At 43.4% G+C, this 23,794-nt stretch overlaps 1 protein-coding gene across 2 annotated transcripts in view; it reads right to left on the reverse strand.

The window, feature by feature from the left end:
• Window positions 1–17,711: 17,711 nt before the first annotated feature.
• Window positions 17,712–23,794, reverse strand: part of LOC138676432 (synaptotagmin-4-like) — a 156,932-nt gene continuing 150,849 nt past the window's right edge. Inside the window, exon 5 of one of the 2 annotated variants that reach the window (XM_069765722.1) lies at window positions 17,712–21,258. In XM_069765722.1, coding sequence (XP_069621823.1) covers window positions 21,109–21,258 — 150 coding nt within the window. In that variant the 3' untranslated portion in view covers window positions 17,712–21,108. The remainder of the gene's footprint in view (window positions 21,259–23,794) is intronic. The other variant, XM_069765723.1, reaches the window with a different exon arrangement.

Consider the following 23,794-nt stretch of genomic DNA (forward strand, 5'->3'; position numbering starts at 1 on the left):
TAAATGAAGGTCTTTATTATTAAGGGAAAATGAAATCCAAACCTACAGGGCCCTGTGTGAAAAAGTGATTGCACCCTTATTAAAACAAATTACATGTGGTTTATCACATCTTAAGGAAACAGAGTTCAAATTTAGTTTCCCGAGCACGCTCGGGTGTCCTTTGAGTATTTGTAACTACTCGGAGATTTCGTTTTCAGCTCCGCAGCTGAATGATTTACATCTGTTAGCCAGCATAAGTACATGTGGGGGTTGCCTGGATGCTAGGGAATCCCCACATGTAATCAAGCTGGCTAACAGATGTAAATGATTCAGCTGCGGCGCTGAAAACGAAATCTCCGAGTACTTACAAATACTCGGAGGACACCCGAGCGTGCTCGGGAAATCTTGAGTACCGAATATATTCGCTCATCACTATTCAAATTCCCTAGTAACTCCCAGACCTGATTACTGCCACACCAGTTCTCAATCAAGAAATCAGGTAAATAGGACTTGCCTGACAAAGTGAAGTAGACCAAAATATTCTCAAACTGGAACAAGGGAGAAACAAAGAAATTGAGATCTATCAGTCTGCAAAAAAGGTTCTAAAGCCATTTCTCAAGCTTTGGGACTCCAGCGAACTACAATGAGAGACATTATCCAGAAATTACAAAACATGGATAAGTGGTGAACCTTCCCAGGGGTAGCCGGCCAAACGCGCAGTGACGACTCATCCAAGAGGTCACAAAAGACCCCACAACAACATCCAGAGAGCTGCAGGCCTCACTTGCTTCAGTTACAGTCAGTATTCATAACTTAACCATAAGAAAGAGAATTGGCAAAAATGACCTGCATGGCAGAGTTTCAAGGCGACAACCACTGTTGAGCAATAAGAACATAAATGCTCATCTCAGTTTTGCTAGAAAATATCTTGATCCCCAAGACTTTTGGGAAAATATTTTGTTGATGGATCAAACAAAAGTTGAACATTTTGGAAGGTGTATGTCCCATTACATATGGCGTAGAAGTAACACAGCATTTCAGAAAAGAAACAGCATACCAACAGTAAAATATGGTGGTGGTAGTATGATGGTCCTGGGGTGTTTAGCTGCTTCAAGACTTGGAAGACTTGCTGTGGTAAATGGAACCATGAATTTTGCTGTCTACCAAAAATCCTGAATGAAAATGTCCCACCATCTGTTTGTGACCTCAAGCTGAGGCGCACTTGGGTTGTGCAGCAGGACAATGATCCAAAACAGACCAGCAAGTCCACCTCTGAATGGCTTAAGAAAATCAAAATTAAGACTTTGGAGTGGCCTATTCAATATTCCTCCAGAGCATTGTAAAAAGACTTATTGCCAGTTATTGCAAATACTTTATTGCAGTTGTTTTCAAAATACGTAGATATGCATCTACAGAAATGCATGCCACTGATTCCGGCATACCTTAAAGATACTACCCATACTATACAAACTTTGGAACATATCATTTGGCAAAACCATTTCATCTTAGGTACTCTGGATATCAAGTCCTTGTACACTGTAATTAATCATGATAAAGGGTGCGAGTCAGCACAAGTATTCCTACATTCTTTAGGAATATACAAGGAACCCCAGATCCAATTTCTCCTAGAAAGTATACAGTTCATCCTTAAGCATAACTACTTCCAGTATGAGAACCAATTCTATCTGCAAACGTGGGGCACCGCTATGGGCACGCGCTTTGCGCCCAGTTATGCTAACCTGTATGTAGGCAACTGGGAGCAACAACATATCTTCAAGGGGGGTGAACTTCAACCGGGTCTGAAACTCTGGCGTCGATTTATTGACGACATTCTGTTTATTTGGGAGGGCACCACTACTGAACTCAACTCCTTCATTTCCAACCTCAACAATAACCAATTCGGTCTTGAATTCACACCTACTATTAGTAATGTGCAAATTAATTTTCTTGACCTAACCATATATGTGGAAAACAATACACTCAAAACGAAGTGTTTCCACAAAGAAGTTGATTCAAACAGCTTTATACACATCACAAGCTGTCACCTCCCAATCTGGCTTACTAATATTCCCAAGGGCCAATATACCCGTATTAGGAGGAATTGTACAGATTTGGAGGATTACATGGATGAAACAACACATATCACTAAGCAATTTGTAGCCAAAGGATACAACCCACAATCTCTAAAAACAGCTAGACAGCTAGTAAGTCAAGTACCCAGGGAGAGGCTGGTCCACAAAGAGGCCAATAATGACCCTCCTCAAGATATATATCAACAAATTACTAATTTACCCATAGTAACGCAATTCCATTCAGGGCATGGTAAATTTACAAGAATAGTAAGAAAATATTGGGGTATTTTACAAGGCGACAAAGTTATTGGGGGTCTTTTATCTGAGAATCCCAGATTTATCTATACAAAAGCGCAAAATTTGGGCCTACTCTTAGCACCAACAACGAAACCGGTTATGGTGAGGAAAGGTGCCCCCATGACTACAGTGGACCATCGTTCTATGGGATTCACACCATGTGGACATTGTCCATGTTGTATACGGACATCTCGTAAAAGACATACTCAAACCACATTTTTAGATTCAAGTGGCACCAGGAGTTTTCAAATTAAGAACAGGATCTCCTGTGAAACAGCTGGAGTGATCTATACACTGACATGCCCGTGCAACAAAATATATGTGGGCCGAACTAAAAGGCCCTTAAAAGTTAGAATTAAAGAACATCTGGACAATATCCAAAAAGGTTTTAAAGGCCACCCATTATCGCGCCACTTTTTGGAGCAGCACAATCGCTCCTGTGGAAATATTCTTTTTTGTGGGATCCAAATAGTTCGACAAAACCCCAGGGGAGGTGACTTTATAAAGATAATGTCTAGGGTTGAATCCAGGTGGATCTTCACATTGGACAGTTTGGCCCCTAAAGGCCTTAATCAAGAATTAGAGTTGTATGCATTTTAATTATTTTTTAATTATTCTTACATGTTTTTAGTCATTCTTACATCTTCATTGGAGTGTAAAATGGCCTATTTTATGGACGTTAAGGTCACGTATGTATCCATTGAGATATTGAGAAATATTGAAAATATCAAAAATCATTGAAAATATCAAAAGTATCTTTTTTATATTTATTCATACTTTTTAATTTACTTCCTGATTAATAAAGAAGTTTTTATTATTTACTTTTGAGTGCATAACCAGGCGTATATTCACCTGGTTTTTATGCGGGTTTTAGCTATAAATAAAAATAAATAGAATCAAGTAATAATGGTATTTACTATGGATTAATTTTTACCCATCTATCCCCGGCAATTCTTTCCTATTCACTCTTTCCCTTGTTTCCCCTGTCTGCTCTAGATCGGTTTCGATGGTAATATATAGCCACGCACAAACTTTGTGAAGGGAACTATGTTCCAGACATCTATACTGCATAGCATTTTTGGGGTATATATAATTCTGCTTGCTATTTCAACGGATGTAGCTGCGCTCTTTTGTGCATGCTGTTTTCATGCTGCTGCACAGATCGTGGCTGGAATATATAAACACATTTATCTTTCTTTTGGTCAGCTGCAGGGGCAGGTCTTAACAAGGGGGCGCAGGATATATAAGGACGGGTCTCACAGGGAACTCCAGCCCTGACGAAGAAGGAGTGTTTCCTTCGAAACGCGTCGGATTGGTTGCCCTGTCTCGCGCCCGCCCATTTTTGTGACGTCACAGCTTAGGCCACGCCCCCTCCACACACCGCTCCTGCTCCGGCGTTGCTTCCGGCCGGGGCACGCTAGGAGTTGGCGGTTTCTTGTCCCTGCCAGCCGCCCAGCAAGTAGAGACTGTTTTGGAGGATAGCCAGTCCCGTCACTCCTCCGCAGATTTGCGGTACAGCCCGACACACCGATTCCTGGAGCAGCACGGTCACCTACTTCACTATCCAGGTACCTTTATTACTCCAGCCAGTTATTGTATGTGGGTCTGCTGTATAGTGCTCACATTATCTGCATTAAGTGGATTGATTATTATCCTGCTGGGGTGGAGGCCCAGCCAGACCATTTTATTGTGCTACTATACAGCATCCTGTGTTGGGGCTCTTGCATTTTATCCACCTATTTCTCTATCCATTTTACCCCATAAGCGCAGGTGATTTATGTAATCTATTTTATATTGTCTTATCCTAGACAGAGTATAGCGCAGACTCTGTCACCTCACCAGCAGCTTATTTTCCTTCCCTCTTTATGCACATTTAGTTTCTCTTCTTCCTGTCTGTAGCATTTTTGTCGGCGCAGCGCCGGTGTATACTAGTTTTATTCATTATACTTTATTGCAGTTGTTGCTGCTAAGGGTGGCCCAACTAGTTATTAGGTTTTGGGGCAATTACTTTTTCACACAGGGCCCTGTAGGTTTGGATTTCTTTTACCTTAATTTAAAAACTGCACTTTGTGTTTACTTATGTTATCTTTGTCTAATATTAACTGTATATACTCGTATATAAGCTGAGTTTTTCAGCCCTTTTTTTGTGCTGAAAACGCCCCCCTCGGTTTATACAAAAGTCACGGTCCAGAAAGCCGGTGGGGGAGGGGGGGTGGCGGAGCAGCGGGTGACAGGAGCCGGCGGCTTCCAGTACACATCATACTCACCTACCTGCACGCCCTCGGTGCTGGCACTGCATCTCGTTCCAGCCGCAAGCGCCTGCCTGCAGCTCTTCCTGCCGAGCAGTCACGTGGTACCGCTCATTAAGGTAATGACTTTAAGGTTAGATTTCAGAAAGGCAGATTTTAAGGGACTCAGAAAGAAAATCAGAGGGATCCAATGGCTGGATGTTCTTAAAGGGACACTGTCACCTGGATTTGGAGGGAACAATCTTCAGCCATGGAGGCGGGGTTTTGGGGTTTTTGATTCACCTTTCCTTACCTGCTGGCTGCATGCTGGCTGCAATATTGGATTGAAGTTCATTCTCTGTCCTCCATAGTACACGCCTGCGCTGTGCAAGATTGCCTTGTGCAGGCATGTACTACGGAGGACAGAGAATGAACTTCAATCCAATATTGCAGCCAGCATGCAGCCAGCGGGTAAGGAAAGGGTGAATCAAAAACCCAAAAACCCCGCCTCCATGGCTGAAGATTGTTCCCTCCAAATCCAGGTGACAGTGTCCCTTTAAGGACAAAAATGTCCAGGAAGGTTGGGAAATCTTGAAAAATTAGATTTTCAAAGCACAATCGTTAACAATTCCAAAAAGAGGGAAGAATACAAAGAATTTAAGGAAACCAGGATGGATGAACACAGGACTTAAACACATGCTAAAAAGGAAGAAAGAAATGTTTATCAAATGGAAAGAAGGAGGCATATCTAAAGAAGACTATAATGCTGCACGAATCAGATTAGCTAAAGCTGACAATGAATTAAGGCTTGCAAGAGATGTCAAAAGCAGCAAAAAATGATTTTGGTGATATGTCAAATGTAAAAGAAAAGTCAGTGATGCTATAGGGTATTTAAGGGGTGAAAATGATGAAATGGTAAGAAAGGATGTTGAGAAGGCCAAACTTTTAAATTCCTATTTTGCATCTGTTTTCTCTCAGAAAGGAAATGTAACATCAACTGATCTTCACTGTCCTATTAACCCCTTTCTGACATATGATGTACTATCCAATCGAGGTGGGGTGAGCCCGTATGACCACTGACGGGATAGTACGTCATGTACGATCGGCCACGCTCACGGGGAAGCGCGGCCGATCGCGGCCAGGTGTCAGCTGACTATCGCAGCTGACATCCGGCACATGATCGCAGTGTTCCGGGCGGTATAGGGAAGCATCGCTCAGGGAGGGGGCTCCCTGCGTGCTTCCCTGAGACCCTCGGAGGAACGCGATGTATTTGCGTTGCTCCGAGGGTCTCCTACCTCCTCCCTGCAGGCCCCGGATAAAAAATGGCTGCAGGGCTGCTTCCGGGTCCTGCAGGGAGGTGGTTTACTAGCGCCTGCTCAGAGTAGACGCTGGTAAACCTGTAGCCCTCCCTGTCAGATCGCTGATCTGACACAGTGCTGTGCAAAGTGTCAGATCAGTGATATGACCCTATAACATGATGCCCCCCGGGGCAATGTTACAGTGTAAAAAAAATATTCAGATGTGTAAAAAAAAAAAAAAGCCAAAATAAAGAAAAAAAAATATTGTTCCCATAAATACATTTCTTTATCTAAATTAAAAAAAAAACAATAAAAGTACACATACTTAGTATCGCCGCATCCGTAACGGCCCGACCTATAAAACTGTCCCACTAGTTAACCCTTTTAGTGAACACCGTAAAAAAAAAAAAAAACAAGGCAAAAATCAATGCCTTATTATCATACCGCCAAACAAAAAGTGGAATAACACGCGATCAAAAAGATGGATATACCGTATTTTTCGCTTTGTAAGATGCTCCGGATTATAAGACGCACCCCAAATTTTGAGGAGAAAAATAGGAAAAAACTTTTTTTAATAAATTGGTGGGGCGTCTTATAATCCAAGCGTCTTATTACTTACCAGGGGTTGTGGCTGCGGTGGATCAGGGTCCCAGGGTCGTTGCTGGAGGCAGGAGTGGAGCATTGCTGCAGGCTGGGATGAGGGGGTCTGCAGGGGGGCTTCTGTGCTGCAGGGGGCTCCTGTGCTGCAGGTTGGGATGACGGGGTCTGCAGGGGGGCTCCGCTGCTGCAGGAGGCTCCTGTGCTGCAGGCTGGGATGAGGGGGTCTGCAGGGGGCTCCTGTGCTGTAGGCTGGGATGAGGGGGTCTGCAGGGGGGCTCCGGTGCTGCAGGGCTGTCTCCGGTGCTGCGGGGGGCTCTGGTGACATTTTGTGAAAGATCAGAGCCCCCCGGCACTTCTTCCATGCGTTCCTGTATGACTGACTCTGGGAAAATGGCCGCCGGAATCTCAGGAGATGAGATCTTCCATGCGTTCCTGTATGACTGACTCCGGGAAAATGGCCGCCGGAATCTCGAGAGATGAGATCTCAGCGCTGAAATCTCATATCCTGAGATTCCGGCGGCCATTTTCCCGGAGTCAGTCATACAGGAACTCATGGAAGAAGTGTCGGGGGGCTCTGGTCTTTCACAAAATGTCGCCAGAGCCCCCCGCAGCACCGGAGCCTCCAGCATCACCCGGGGCGGGCGAGGTGACAGCGGTGGCGGGCGGCAGCGGACACCCCCTCATCCCAGCCTGTAAGTGGTATATCCGCTTTGTAAGACGCACCCCTATTTCCCCCCCAAATTTGGGGGAAATAAAGTGCGTCTTACAAAGCGGAAAATACGGTAAATAAGCATGGTACCGCTGAAAAAGTCATCTTATCCCACAAAAAAGGAGCCACCATACAGCATCATCAGCAAAAAAATAAAAAAGTTATAGTCCTCAGAATAAAGCGATGCAAAAATAATTATTTTTTACGTAAAATAGTTTTTATCGTATAAAAGCGCCAAAGCATAAAAAAATTATATAAATGAGGTATCGCTGTAATCCTACTAACCCGAAGAATAAAACTGCTTCATCAATTTTATGAAACATGGAACGGTATAAACGGTCCCCGCCAAAAGAAATTTTTGAATAGCTGGTTTTTGGTCTATCTCACAAAAATCAGAATAAAAAGCGATCAAAAAATGTCACATGCCCAAAAATAGTACCAATAAAAACGTCAACTCGTCCCGCAAAAAACAAGACCTCACATGATTCTGTGGACCAAAGTATGAAAAAATTATAGCTCTCAAAATGTGTAGACAAAACTATTTTTTGCAATAAAAAGCATCTTTTGGTGTGTGACAGCTGCCAATCATAAAAATCTGCTAAAAAACCCGCTATAAAAGTAAAACAAACCCCCCTCATCATCCCCTTAGTTAGGGAAAAATGATAAAATTAAAAAGTATATATTTCCATTTTCCCAATAGGGTTAGGGCTAGGGTTAGGGCTAGGGTTGTGGCTGGGTTAGGGCTAGTGTTAGGGTTGGGGCTAGGGTTCTTCTGTGAAGCACTTGGTAAGTCAAAGTGCTCACCACACATCTAGATAAGTTCCTTAGGGGGTCTACTTTCCAAAATGGTGTCACTTGTGTGGGGTTTTAATGTTTAGGCACATCAGGGGCTCTCCAAACGCAACATGGCGTCCCAACTCCATTCCAGTCAATTTTGCATTGAAAAGTCAAAAGGCGCTCCTTCCCTTCCAAGCTCTGCCATGCGCCCAAACAGTGGTTTACCCCCACATATGGGGTATCAGCATACTCAGGACAAATTGGACAATAACTTTTGGGGTCCAATTTCTCGTTATCCTTGGGAAAATAAAAATTTGGGGTGCTAAAAAATCCTTTTTGTGGGAAAAAAATGATTTTTTATTTTCACGGCTCTGCGTTATAAACTGTAGTGAAACACTTGGGGGTTCAAAGCTCTCACAACACATCTAGATAAGTTCCTTGGGGGGTCTAGTTTCCAATATGGGGTCACTTGTGGGGAGTTTCTACTGTTTAGGTACATTAGGGGCTCTGCAAATGCAATGTGACGCCTGCAGACTATTCCACCTAAGTCTGCATTCCAAAAGGCGCTCCATCCCTTCCGAGCTCTGCCATGCGCCCAAACGGTGGTTCCCCCCACATATGGGGTATCAGTGTACTCAGGACAAATTGGCCAAAACTTTTGGGGTCCAATTTCTTCTCTTACCATTGGGAAAATAAAATACTGGGGGCGAAAAATCATTTTTGTGAAAAAATATGATTTGTTATTTTTATGGCTCTGCATTATAATCTTCTGTGAAGCACTTGGTGGGTCAAAATGCTCACCACACATCTAGATAAGTTCCTTAGGGGTATACTTTCCAAAATGGTGTCACTTGTGGGGGTTTCAATGTTTAGGCACATCAGGCGCTCTCCAAACGCAAAATGGCGTCCCATCTCAATTCCAGTCAATTTTGCATTGAAAAGTCAAACGGCGCTCCTTCCCTTCCAAGCTCTGCCATGCGCCCAAATAGTGGTTTACCCCCACATATGGGGTATCGGCGTACTCAGGACAAATTTTACAACAACTTTTGGGGTCCATTTTCTCCTGTTACCCTTGGTAGAATAAAACAAATTGGAGCTGAAGTAAATTTTTTGTGAAAAAAAAACGTTAAATGTTAATTGTTTTTTAACATTCCACAAATTCCTGTGAAACACCTGAAGGGTTAATAAACCTCTTGAATGTGGTTTTCAGCACCTTGAGGGGTGCAGTTTCAGAATGTTGTCACACTTGGTTATAGACCCCTCAAAATGACTTCAAATGTGATGTGATCCCTAAAAAAAACGGTGTTGTAAAAACGAGAAATTTCTGGTCAACTTTTAACCCTTATAGCTCCCTAACAAAAAAAAATTTTGGTTCTAAAATTGTGCTGATGTAAAGTAGACATGTGGCAAATGTTACTTAAGTATTTTGTGTGACATACCTCTGTGATTTAAGGGCAAAAAAATTCAAAGATGGAAAATTGCAAAATTTTCAAAATTTTCGCCAAATTTCTGTTTGTTTCACAAATAAACACATGTAATATCAAAGAAATTTTACCACTATCATGAAGTACAATATGTCACGAGAAAATGTCAGAATTATCAGGATCCGTTGAAGCGTTCCAGAGTTATAACCTCATAAAGGGACAGTGGTCAGAATTGTAAAAATTGGCCCGGTCATTAACGTGCAAACCACCTTTGGGGGTAAAGGGGTTAAAGGAGTAGAAGAATCCAGGATATCTATAAACAGAAAGATAGTGAGGAAAAACTTAACTAACATAAATGAATTCAAGTCTCCAGGTCCAGATGAATTACACCCCAGAGTACTGAAGGAGATAGCAGAAGACATTTTTGAACCACTCTCCATAATCTTTGAAAATTCTTGGAGAACAGGAGAAGTCCCAGAAGACTGGAGAAGAGCAAATGTCGTTCCTATCTTCAAAAAGGGGAAGAAGGTGGACCCAGGGAATTATAGGCCGCTGAGTCTGACTTCCATAAATGGAAAGATCTTTCAACAAATTATTAAACAACATGTATATAAGTACCTGGATAAGAATGAAGTGATTAACGAGAGACAGCATGGGTTTGTAACTAATAAGTCATGGCAGACTAACTTAATTTCCTTCTATGAGAGAATCACTGACTAGGTGGATCAGGGAAATGCTGTAGATATAGTATATCTTGACTTCAGCAAAGCATTTGACAAAGTATCTCACACCATCCTTATTGAAAAAATGACTAATTATGGAATAGACAAGGCATCTGTTAGGTGGATTCATAACTGGCTTAGTGATCGGACCCAAAAAGTGGTCATAAATGGCTGCACATCTGGTTGGAAGAATGTCTCAAGTGGGGTGCCACAGGGTTCTGTCCTGGGCCCTGTATTGTTCAACATCTTTATCAATGATTTAGATGAAGAAATTGAGGGTACACTAATTAAATTTGCTGATGACACAAAGCTAGGAGGGATAGCTAATACCAGAGAAGAGAGAGGATTCAAAAAGATATAAATAAACTGGAGCAGTGGGCAGCAACTAACAGAATGTTTTTAACAAGGAAAAATGCAAAGTACTACATCTGGGCAATAAAAATGAAAAAAGCATTTACAGAATGGGAGGCATAGGGCTAAGCAACAGCACATGTGAAAAAGACTTGGGTATACTAATAGATCATAAACTGAACATGAGTCAAGTGTGATGCAGCAGCAAAAAAGGCAAATGCAATTCTGGGATGTATAAACAGAAGCATACAGTCTAGATCACGCAAAGTCATTATTGCCCTCTACTCCTTTTTGGTCAGACCTCACCTTGAATACTGTGTCCAGTTTTGGGCACCACATTTTAAAAAAACACATCAACAAACTGGAGCAAGTTCAGAGAAGAGCAACCAGAATGGTGACCGGTCTGCAAACCATGTCCTATGAGGAACGGTTGCAGGATTTGAGAATGTTTTGCTTGCAAAAAAGAAGACTGAGAGGAGACTTAATAGCTGTCTACAAATATCTCAAGGGCCGTCACATTGCAGAAGGATCATCTTTATTCTCATTTGCACAAGGAAAGACTAGAAGTAATGGGATGAAACTGAATGGGAGGAGACACAGATTAGATATTAGAAAAAACTTTTTGACAGTTAGGGTGATCAATGAGTGGAACAGGCTGCCACAAGAGGTGGTGAGTTCTCCTTCCACGGAAGTTTTCAAACAGAGGCTGGACAGACATCTGTCTGGGATGATTTAGTGAATCAGGGGGTTGGACCAGATGACCCAGGAGGTCCCTTCCATCTCTATCATTCTATGAATCTATGAATATGGACGCGTCTCCACTCCCATAGGCGTGGAACGCATATTCATTACCTTAATGAGCGGTACCACATGGTCGCTCGGCAAGAAGAGCTGCAGGCAGGTGCCGGTGGCCGGAACGAGATGCAGTGCTAGCACCAAGGGCGTGCAGGAAGGTGAGTAGGATGTTTTTTTTTCAATAGGAAAGATGCACACAGGGATAGGGGATAAAGAGGCATGCATATAGGGATGGAACAGGGGAGGCATGCATACGGTGACGGAACGGGGAGGCATGCATACGGGATGGAACGGGGGAGGCATGCATACAGGGACAGAACGGGGAGGCATGCATTCAGGGATGGAACGGGGGAGGCATGCATTCAGGGACGGAACGGGGGAGGCATGCATTCAGGGACAGAACGGGAAGGCATGCATACAGGGACGGAACGGGGGAGGCATGCATACAGGGACAGAACGGGGGAGGCATGCACTCAGGGATGTAACGGGGAAGGCATGCATTCAGGGATGGAACGGGGGAGGCATGCATTCAGGGACGGAACGGGGGAGGCATGCATTTAGGGACGGAACAGGGGAGGGAGGCATGCATTCAGGGACGGAACGGGGGAGGCATGCATTCAGGGACGGAACGGGGAGGCATGCATTCAGGGACAGAACGGGGAGGCATGCATACAGGGACAGAACAGGGAGGCAAGCATACAGGGACGGAACGGGATAGGCATGCCTTCAGGGACAGAACGGGGGAGGCATGCATTCAGGGACGGAACAGGGGAGGCATGCAGACAGGGACAGGGATTATGAGGCATTCATACCAGGGCAGGGGAGGGGGAGCCATGCATAGTAGGACAGGGACAGGGATGGGGAGGCCTACATACAGTTAGGGCCAGAAATATTTGGACAGTGACACAAGTTTTGTTATTTTAGCTGTTTACAAAAACATGTTCAGAAATACAATTATATATATAATATGGGCTGAAAGTGCACACTCCCAGCTGCAATATGATAGTTTCCACATCCAAATCGGAGAAAGGGTTTAGGAATCATAGCTCTGTAATGCATAGCGTCCTCTTTTTCAAGGGACCAAAAGTAATTGGACAATGGACTCTAAGGGCTGCAATTAACTCTGAAGGCGTCTCCCTCGTTAACCTGTAATCAATGAAGTAGTTAAAAGGTCAGGGGTGGATTCCAGATGTGTGGTTTTGCATTTGGAAGCTGTTGCTGTGAGCAGACAACATGCGGTCAAAGGAACTCTCAATTGAGGTGAAGCAGAACATCCTGAGGCTGAAAAAAAAGAAAAAATCCATCAGAGAGATAGCAGACATGCTTGGAGTAGCAAAATCAACAGTTGGGTACATTCTGAGAAAAAAGGAATTGACTGGTGAGCTTGGGAACTCAAAAAGGCCTGGGCGTCCACGGATGACAACAATGGTGGATGATCGCCGCATACTTAATTTGGTGAAGAAGAACCCGTTCACAACATCAACTGAAGTCCAGAACACTCTCAGTGAAGTAGGTGTATCTGTCTCTAAGTCAACAGTAAAGAGAAGACTCCATGACAGTAAATACAAAGGGTTCACATCTAGATGCAAACCATTCATCAATACCAAAAATAGACAGGCCAGAGTTAAATTTGCAGAAAAACACCTCAAGAAGCCAGCTCAGTTCTGGAAAAGTATTCTATGGACAGATGAGACAAAGATCAACCTGTACCAGAATGATGGGAAGAAAAAAGTTTGGAGAAGAAAGGGAACGGCACATGATCCAAGTCACACCACATCCTCTGTAAAACATGGTGGAGGCAACGTGATGGCATGGGCATGCATGGCTTTCAATGGCACAGGGTCACTTGTGTTTATTGATGACATAAGAGCAGACAAGAGTAGCCGGATGAATTCTGAAGTGTACCGGGATATACTTTCAGCCCTGATTCAGCCAAATGCTGCAAAGTTAATTGGACGGCGCTTCATAGTACAGATGGACAATGACCCCAAGCATACAGCCAAAGCTACCCAGGAGTTCATGAGTGCCAAAAAGTGGAACATTCTGCAATGGCCAAGTCAATCTCCAGATCTAAACCCAATTGAGCATGCATTTCACTTGCTCAAATCCAGACTTAAGACGGAAAGACCCACAAACAAGCAAGACCTGAAGGCTGCGGCTGTAAAGGCCTGGCAAAGCATTAAGAAGGAGGAAACCCAGCGTTTGGTGATGTCCATGGGTTCCAGACTTAAGGCAGTGATTGCCTCCAAAGGATTTGCAACAAAATATTGAAAATAAAAATATTTTGTTTGGGTTATGTTTATTTGTCCAATTACTTTTGACCTCCTAAAATGTGGAGTGTTTGTAAAGAAATGTGTACAATTCCTACATTTTCTATCAGATATTTTTGTTCAACCCTTCAAATTAAACGTTACAATCTGCACTTGAATTCTGTTGTAGAGGTTTCATTTCAAATCCAATGTGGTGGCATGCAGAGCCCAACTCGCGAAAATTGTGTCACCGTCCAAATATTTCTGGCCCTAACTGTATAAGGACAGGGATGGAGGGGAGCAAAGCATAGCAGGACAGGGATGAGGGGACAATGCATACCTGAGTGAATAAGCTTACCCAGTTTTCCGTGGCAAAAGTAGGTGCCCCGGCTTATATTTGGGTCGGTTTATACTCGAGTATATGCAGTAAATTTGTTTGGTGATCTGAAACATTTAAGTGTGACAAACATGCAAAAGAATAGGAAATCAGGAAGGGCAAACACTTTTTCACACAACTGTATAGCACTTTCTACCCGTATACACCATATAGAGAATCCCTGGGCAACTAATAGTCATGTGAACATTGTACATGGTGTGAACGTGGTCTAAAGTATCCGTAAGACCTGTGGTGGTGGACTCTGAACAATCTTGCATTAAATGAGCAATTGGCTGCAAATATATTACTCACGACTAGTGTTGAGCGATAACTTCCGATATCCAGAAGTATCGGTATCGGATTGGATCGGCCGATATCCAAAAAATATCGGATATCGCCAATACCGATACCCGATACCAATGCAAGTCAATGGGACACAAATATCGGAACGTAAATAAACCCTTTCTGTTCTTCTACATCCTGTTTCAGAGGGAGGAAGAGTGTGGGCGGTGTGTGGGCGGACACTGTGCGTGTCTGTGTGGGCCTGCCGGGGATCTGTACGTGCCTGCTGGTGCTCTATACGGGCATGCTGGTGCTGTATGCGGGCCTGCCGGGGCTGTATGTGGGCTGCCGCGGCTGTATGCGGACATGCCGGGGCTGTATGCGGGCTGCCGGGGCTATTTGTGGGCTGCTGGGTCTCTGTGCGGCGTGCCGGGTCTCTGTGCGTGTGTGCAGGCATCGTCCGATGGAACTAGAAGTCCCATCGGACGATGCCTGCTACACTGACAGTGATTGACACATTAGCCAATGATGGGACAGTAGTAGTCACATCATCCGGCTAATGTGTTGAATAAAAAAAAATAAAAAAACACACATACTCCATACATACTCCATACAGTACACACATATAGACATACAGTACATTAAACATAGAGTTCATACTCACCATTACTTGTCACTTTGTTCCCCAAAGCCAGTGTCAACCTGTAAAAAAGATTAAAATAACAAACAACCAATATACTCCCTATCCGCAGAAATCCACGAGTGTCCCACGACGATCTCCCGTGGAAAACAGCAGCAACAGCTGTTGCGACCGCTCTCCAGGGGCCTCAGAAACACAATGACGAGAGGAAGGTATCCTTCCGCACTGTATTCCTCCGCCGCTGTAAAAAAAAAAAAAGTCCCTAGTCTCACTTATGGCATTGCTGGGTGAGAAATTTTCTCACGCAGCAATTGCCATAAAGTGATACTTTGAACTTTAGTAACCTCAGTGATGCACTGCAGGAGCCATTGTCTCCTGTCAGTGTGTCACTGAGGGTCCTATAGAGCAGTGACATCACCCGATGTCACTGTTCTATAGGGGAGATCGTCGTGGGACCCTCGTTATTAATTTAGACTACGGCGGACAGGTAGTATACGGTTTATTATTTTACGTTTTTTGCAGGCGCTGAAGTATGGTAAGTATGGTTAAATGAAGAATATTAAAATACTTTTTTCCTAATGTGTGTGTCTTTTATTAACCCTTTCTTACTATTGGATTAATAATGGATAGGCGTCTTATTGACGCCTCTCCGTTATTAACCCGGCTTAAATGTCACCTTACAATAGCAAGGTGACATTAACCCCTTATTACCCCATATCCCACCGCTACACGGGAGTGGGAAGAGAGGGGCTAAGTGCCGGAATTGGCGCATCTCACAGATGCACCATTTCTGGGGCGGCTGCGGACTGGTATTTGTAGCCGGGGGGGGGGGGCAATATCCATGGCCCCTCTCTAGGCTATGAATATCAGCCCGCAGCTGTCTGCGTAGCCTTTCTGGCTATAAAATATAGGGGGACCCCACGTCATTTTTTTGGGGGGGTCCCCCTATTTTAATAGCCAATAAAAGCTACGCAGACAGCTGCGGGCTGATATTCATAGCAGGCTACAAATATTTGCCCCCGGCCGTTGGCTTTCCCCCTCTAGCGCAGAAAATTGCGCTGGAGCCCACGCTGTTTTTTCCGATATTTTTTAAATTAACCGCCTCTTTCATACTTGCATCAGTACAGGTCCGTCGCTATGCGTTGGGCCGACGTACCGACGCACGTTGTGAAATTTGTGCACGACGTGGGCAGCGGATGCAGTTTTTCAACGCATCCGCTGCCCATTCTGAAGTCTGGGGAGGAGGGGGCGGAGTTTTGGCAGCGCATGTGCGGTAGAAAATGGCGGACACAACGGCCAAAAAAAGTTCACTTGAACGTTTTTTCATGCCGACGGTCCACCAAAACACGACGGATCCATTGCACGACGGACGCGACGTGTAGCCATCCGTCGCTAATACAAGTCTATGGGTCAAAAACACATCCTGCAAGCACATTTGCAGGATCGTTTTTTTCCCGCCGAATCCGTTTTTTACCCATAGAGTTGTATTAGCGCCGGATTGCGCCTGATGGCCACACGTTTCATTCGTTTTTTGCATGATCTGTCAAACAAGCTGTTTCCGACGGACGGAAAACACATACAGAGGAACGTTTTTTCTGTCCTGAGAAAAAATGCACAGAGACGGATCCAGCAAAAAACGGATGAAACTGAGATGTGAAATGATGAATCTGGTCTCCGCCATTTTCTATCACGCAAGCGTGGGCGAAACTCCGCCCCCTCCTCCCCGGACTTCAGAATGGGCAGCGGATGCTTTGAAAAATTGCATCCGCTGCCCACGTCGTGCACAAATTTCACAACGTGCGTCGGTACATCGGCCCGACGCATAGCGCCGGACCCGTACCGACGCAAGTATGAAAGAGGCCTTAAAGAGCGGTTAATTAAAAAAAAAATATCGGAAAAAAACGGCGTGGGCTCCCGCACAATTTTCTGTGCCAGAGGGGCAAAGCTGACAGCCAGGGGCCAATATTTGTGTTTCTGGAGCTCCTGGAGAGCGGTCGCAACAGCTGTTGCTGCTGTTCTCCACGGGAGATCGTCGTGGGACACTCGTGGTTTTCTGTGGACAGGGAGTATATTGGTTGTTTGTTATTTTAATATTTTTTACAGGTTGGCACTGGCTTCGGGGATCAAAGTGACAAATAATGGTGACTTGAGTATGAACTCTATGTTTAATGTACTGTATGTCTATATGTATGTACTGTATGGAGTATGTATGTGTTTTTTTTTTTCATTCAACACATTAGCCGGATGATGGGACTACTACTGTCCCATCATTAGCTAATGTGTCAATCACTGTCAGTGTAGCAGGCATCGTCCGATGGGATGCCTGCACACACGCGCAGAGACCCGGCACGCCACACAGAGACCCTGCACGCCGCACAGAAACGCCGCACAGAGACCCGGCAGGCCCGCATACAGCCCTGCCAGGCCCGCATACAGCCCCGGCAGGCCCGCATACAGCCCCGGCAGGCCCGCATACAACCCCGGCAGGCCCGCATACAACCCCGGCAGGCCCGCATACAGCCCCGGCAGGTCCGCATACAGCCCTGGCAGACCCATATAGACCCCCGGCAGCCCGCATAGAGCCCTGGCAGGCACACACAGACTCGCCACGTCACGCACAGACCCCGCCCACACACACACCCACGCAGTCTCCGCCCACACTCCATTATAGTGCATAATTGCACTATAGGAACTCCCGATTCCGGTATCCGATATCGCAAAAGTGTCGGAACTCGGTATCGGAATTCCGATACAGCGAATATCGGCCGATACCCGATATTTGCAGTATCGGAATGCTCAACACTACTCACGACAAAAATAGGAAATAAAGATGTGTTCATTAATTTGAAGCCAAATTAATTAACTGCTTTATTGTTTATGTTGTGTAGCAAAAAAGAGGGAAACAAAAGCTTAATGGAAAATATCAAATTTAATAGATTGTCTGTGAAGCACCTTGCATTGGGAGTGATGGACAGGTCACAGTGAAATGGACATAAAATCCATATGTGAATGCTTTTTACATGCATTTTTCTAGTTACATTTATTCATACAACTGTTAATGAGTCTTCTGACTTTATCATTCCAAAGGTTATACGACAAGACATGCAATAACTAATGAGTATGATATTGGAATCACCAAGTTCATGAATGTTAATTACACGATCTTATGAAAACAACTCTGTATATAATCTGAATAAATAAGTACAGTACATTATTACATTTAAATTACAATATTTTCATAGATATCACACATATGTGCCCAATATGTACTGTAAAGTAATTTATAGGATATGTAGGTCCAACACCCCTTAGAGTAACACTTGACTACTCTCCTGGATTGTTCAAGCTTCCTAAAAATAGGGGCAGAGAAGTCTTCTGCATATGATGCACTATGTACTTAGATTTATACTATTGACTTTAGGAGCAGAATAGCTACCATATGTTTTCAGTGAGATCAGCCTGCAGACAGCTGGAATTATGTATTTAACTTTATGGCTGTGTCAAGTTACGTCCACATGTGACATTTCCAATGCAAATGTGCGGCAGTATAAAATCTGCAGAAACCAGATGACAAAATTGATAGTGGTAAAATCTGCACTAATGTCGATTTTGCTGGAGGAAGGGTATGTGCACACATTGCGGATTCTCTGCGGATCCGCAGCGATTTTTGAGGTGCAGAAACGCTGCAGATCCGCAATTGATTTACAGTACAATGTAAATCACTGAGAAAAAAAAATGTTGTGCACACTTTGCGGAAAATCCGCTGCGGAAACACTGCGATTTAATAGAAGTAGCATGTCACTTCTTTTTTGTGAATCTGCAGCGTTTTTGTACCCATTCCATTATAGAAAACCACAGGGGTAAAAACCGCAGCAAATCCACAAGAAAACTGCAGCAAAAACGCAGAAAAAACGCTGCGGAACCGCAGATGTGTTTTCTGCCAGGAGAGAAATTCCTAAGCCTAATCCGCAACGTGTGCACATAGCCTTACACAAGATAAATTTAGTGGCTTGGGCAGTAATCTGCAGCACCACTCAGTTTACGCTGAAGATTTTGTAAACTCTCACCCAAAGTGCTGGTAAAATGTAACCTGGAAATTCATTGCGTATCTAAACCGCATGAACATAGCAAAATCCTCAGTTTTCCTTTAGGATATCAGAAAAATGTATATTAAACGGATTCTTTTATCCCCAAGATGCATTTTAAAGGAGCTAAACTACTGTATGACATAGTGGACTTAGCCATTGTAGGAACCATACTAGCATTGTACCTATTACTAGTACCTGAGAAAAATAACTTTTCATTTGTATTCAAAGTGAGTGATGCGCCCTCTGATGGTTGTCCTCATATGAACTCGAGCCTGGGAACTTTTCTGATTTTTTCCCACGCTCGAAGGACATCCAGCAGAGGGCGCATCACCGCGAATGAAGGTAACTACAGGTCATTGACCTACTTTACATTCATTCGCTGGGGTTTTACAGGCAGGAGCACAGCTGCATTATAGCAGAGCTCCTGCCTGTAAAATTTTTTAACCCCTTCAGATGGATTTACATTGTGGGACGTGATAGATCATCGGAAGGTATGAGATATTGTTTTTTTATTTTTCCTTTGTTACAGAGCGAGGGTCTTCAGGTGGATTACCAGGATAATAAAATATTCCAACAACCTGTGTTTTTATTTCATTAAAAGACTTTGTAACAATGTGTTTGTATTTTTTTTAACCATTTCTGACTATTGGATTAATAATGGATAGGTGTCATAATTGACGCCTCTCCATTATTAATCTGGCTTAATGTCACCTTAGAAGGAAGAAGCATCACGTGAAACGCGCGTCGGGATTTGCGGACACAGCACGCCACTGCGCAGAGCACTTTAGGAGAAGGCAAGGAGCAGGTAATATGTATGGGGGACGGGACGCACCGCTTAGTATATTATAGCCGTACGGCATAGATTAGAGGTGTTGCAAATATAGCGGTTATTATTGCCCTAGCCTCCAGTAGTACGAGACATAGTGTGGTTTTGGCCCATACGGCCTCTATCTATTGACGGCTTTAAGGTATTCATAGAGGCTGTCTTTCAGAGGTTTACAGACTTGCTATATGGCAATTTCTCACACTTACAGTGTACTTACCTGGCTCTAGTATCCTGATTTTTGCTGACCGCAATATGGGTTGTTTTTGAGGCACCTTGTTTATGCCTATATATGTGTGTTTTGTATTTTAAGTGTTAAATAAAAGCATTTGGTTTTAAAAAAATGTATTTAAGTGGCACTTCTTGGATCACAGTTTAGTATCTGTGTTCCTGATATGATATAACTGTTATATGAGGTGTTGCCCACTCCCCAGTAGGGGTTATGGGCTTGGGCGTTATGCTTACAATGTATATATGTATATATACCTATTCTATGTGTTTATATCTACTCTAATCTAAGCTGTCAGTGTGATTTTACTGTACACTGCGCTGAATTGCCGGCTTTTCAAAGGACACCGGTGCGTAATAATCGGACAGCACTCGCATGGTGCGTGTGCTGTGCGTTTTTTTTCTTGCACCCATTGACTTGCATTGGCGAGTCTCGTCCGAGAATCGCAGCAATACACAGCATGCTGCGATATTTTTTCTCAGTCCAATTTCGGCTGAGAAAAAAAATCGCAAATGGAATGTCACCTATTGAATAACATTGGTCCGAGTGCAATCCGATTTTTTATCGGATTGCACTCGTCCGTTTTCCTCGCAAGTGGAAAGGGGCCCTTACATTGAGAATTGACTTCCAGCTCACCCAGAAAACATTGGAGCAATCACAGGGCACAAACGGCTGAATACTGACAGGAGCGGTATTGAGAACAGATGAAGATGATTGCTGCTTACTATAAGACAGGGGCAGGGAACTTAGTTGAGTAGCACCACTCCAGGATTGTCATAAAAAACAAACAAACACGGGAGTGGTGCTTTAAGATGAACATTATGGAATTTTACCTTTTTTCATTCTTATAAACTCATGGGGGTTTTGTGTGCAGAACAGATGTTTTTTATTTATACTTTTTGGGTAGATACAGCATTTTGATCGCTTGTTATTGCAATTTTCAGAAAGGTGTGGTGGACAAAAGCTCACAACCTTCTGTTGAAGGGGTTAAAAAAACCTCTTGGTGGAACATGCGATATATAAAATGCGATATATAAAAGCATGATTTTTGTGGTTGTTTTATATACTGAAACTTCTATATAATTCACCGACTTCACTTTCTTCACAACGTTGCACATAAATCGATCTGTTAGTTGATTCCAGATGTCATAGTGTGGCCATAATACATGTTAAAACACATCTGTCTGTAGTGTGTGCCAATGGGAACACTCCACTGGTGCTTTGTTACACATCTCCTGCCAGTGAGAGATGCCATCTTCTGAGGTACCAGCACCAATTACCACACGCCCAAGAATACGAGCACGATTGCATATTCTGCCCTGGGAAGTAAGCACAGAAATCACTATTTATTATAGGTAAAGATATCTATAGAGGCCAATATCTCTAGGCTAAAATAGTAGAACCTGGGAACCTGTCAGCAGGATTGTGCACAGTAACCTATAGACACTGTCAGTTTGGCACGGTTATACTCACTAAAGTGATACCTTGGTTGATGACATACAACTTATTTTCAGTTTTAAGTTAATGATATGCCTGTGCTTCAGGGTGGCCTGGAGGGGGGTCTATATGTGGTGCTCTGACTAGCTAGTCATAATACAGACTGCTGACAGGTCACTGATCCCTCACTGACCTGCACCCTTTTTTGCATAATGAATATCTGTACATACTTGCTGGTGGAGAAAAATAAAATTTCCTCCTCCAAGATGGCACCGCCCGCACCTGCGCAGTAGCAGCTCTCAGAGATAGCCAAGCTGCTACTGCACAGGCACCTTGGAGGAGGAAATAGCAATAGCAGCTATCGGATCACCTCTATAGACACCAATAGCTGCTACTACGCAGGCGTGGCGGGCGCCATTTTAAAATTGATTTTTTTTGTACTATCTGAATAACGTAAAGCACAGTTATTCTTAGGACAGCAAACATGAGATTATGCTGCAGCGCATGTGCCATGGCCGGCACCTGCCTGCAAAAGGGTTTGTGTTTCTTCAGTATGTACAGGTATTCATTATGTAAACTAGCGGGCAGCTCAGTGAGGGATCAGTGACCTGTCAGCAGTATGCATTATGAATACCTAATCAGAGCACCACATGAAGACCCCCCCACAGGCCGCCAAGGGGCACGAGCATATAATTAACTCAAAACCAAAAGAAATATGTTAAAACAACCACAAGATGGATTTCATGAACCAAGGTATCATAGTAATCAGTATAACAGCACCGACCTCACACTGTCTGTGGGTTACTGTGCACAATCCTGCTGACAGGTTCCCTTTAATAGACTTATCCAAGGAAAAAAAACTCTCCAATATCCATTGTTATGTATTCCCATGTGCCTCATAGCTATTAAAAATTGCAATAGTATCACTTTGAATACTTACAGCTCCCCACCCTGCTTATTCTTACATCACTCACAGAAAAGCTACAAAAATAATTTTATTTATAGAGCGCCAACATACCAGCATCTCTTTACATTTTATGACCCAGCACCTTTCTATTTTCCTGCGCTGCTGATGACTGCTCACATATACTGTACATCTCCTAAGTGCCTCACAGACACAAGATCACAGAGGGCTGGCACTTTTCTATGTTTACACAGCTAAACTAGCCCCTTTCTTGAAGATAGCCCCTTGCCTTTGCCACCCATTTGCCTATTAGTCTCAGCACATCAGCAATCACATGACCACAAGGGGCTGTCAGTATTACCACACCCACTTGTCTAGGAAGGCAGACAACAAGGAGCTGTCAATATTACCACTGAAAGGCACAGAAAATGTGTAACTAATCCTACAAAACCCAGTAAAGCAGTAAATTACGTATTGACAGTAAATTACTTATTGTTAAAGATCTGCTTGACAAGCCAATACTCTGGTCCCTGGAAATTAATCTTACTTAGATGTACATAATATCAGAAAAGTGTATAAAATTCATAACAAATATGGTGCCAGTGATAAACAGTTTTTTTGCGGCAAATTGCGCATTTAGGCTGTTAAACATCCATCAATAATATATTTGCTTTGTTAATACAAGTAAAACAAATATGATGTTTATATCACAGCTTAAAAGAGGTATTTAATGACATTCTTACAAAAAAATGATTTGGCCCAGAGAGTGTAAATAAAGAATACTGTATTGCCTTTAATGAAATGCGCCAGTCTTCCATTCTTGCAGCTGTGTGCCCCTCTGGACTGTCAGTATTGATATCCAGCATGGGGTGTCATGTTAAGGCTTTGGTAAATCAGTGGGCACAGTTTCAGTCTTCTCATTACGTCCAAGTCAAGAATTGGCGCTGAGAAGCTGCAGCTTTCTTACTCCATCCGAATCAAGAATTTTGACTCAGACAAAATGAGAAGGCTACAGCTGTCATGTGTTGCAGCCTCTTCACCCTCCACTTTGACGTTGATGACGGCACTTCGGTGGAGGACACAGCTTTGACAAAGGAGTGGTGCTCCTCTGAATGGTGGGTATAGGTTATTTTTATTCTATAACATCCTTCTGGTTAAAAATTTTGTGGAAAACCCTTTTAATGCTTCTGACCAAAACCTTAGCTAATATTAGATCCCCAAATTATTGGATTTGTACCAGTAAGCCATGTACAGTGTTAACCCACAGAGCAGAAAAAGTGGATGGGGACTGGCTGCATAGGAGTGCATTTTTTCATGCTTTAGCATCTCTCATTTTGCCAATTCTGATGGATTAGACCTAACAACAGGCAGTGGCCTGAAAGTTACACTGGAGGGAGACTTAGTGCCTTGCACATTAAGGCACACAAATAAGAATAAATTATCTGTATATAAAGTGATTTACAATTTTTCTATTTAGTATACTAGCTTCATCAAAGGAAGATAAGTTATTCAAA

Source organism: Ranitomeya imitator, chromosome 4 (genome assembly GCF_032444005.1).
Source record: "Ranitomeya imitator isolate aRanImi1 chromosome 4, aRanImi1.pri, whole genome shotgun sequence".
NCBI classification, from domain to species: domain Eukaryota; kingdom Metazoa; phylum Chordata; class Amphibia; order Anura; family Dendrobatidae; genus Ranitomeya; species Ranitomeya imitator.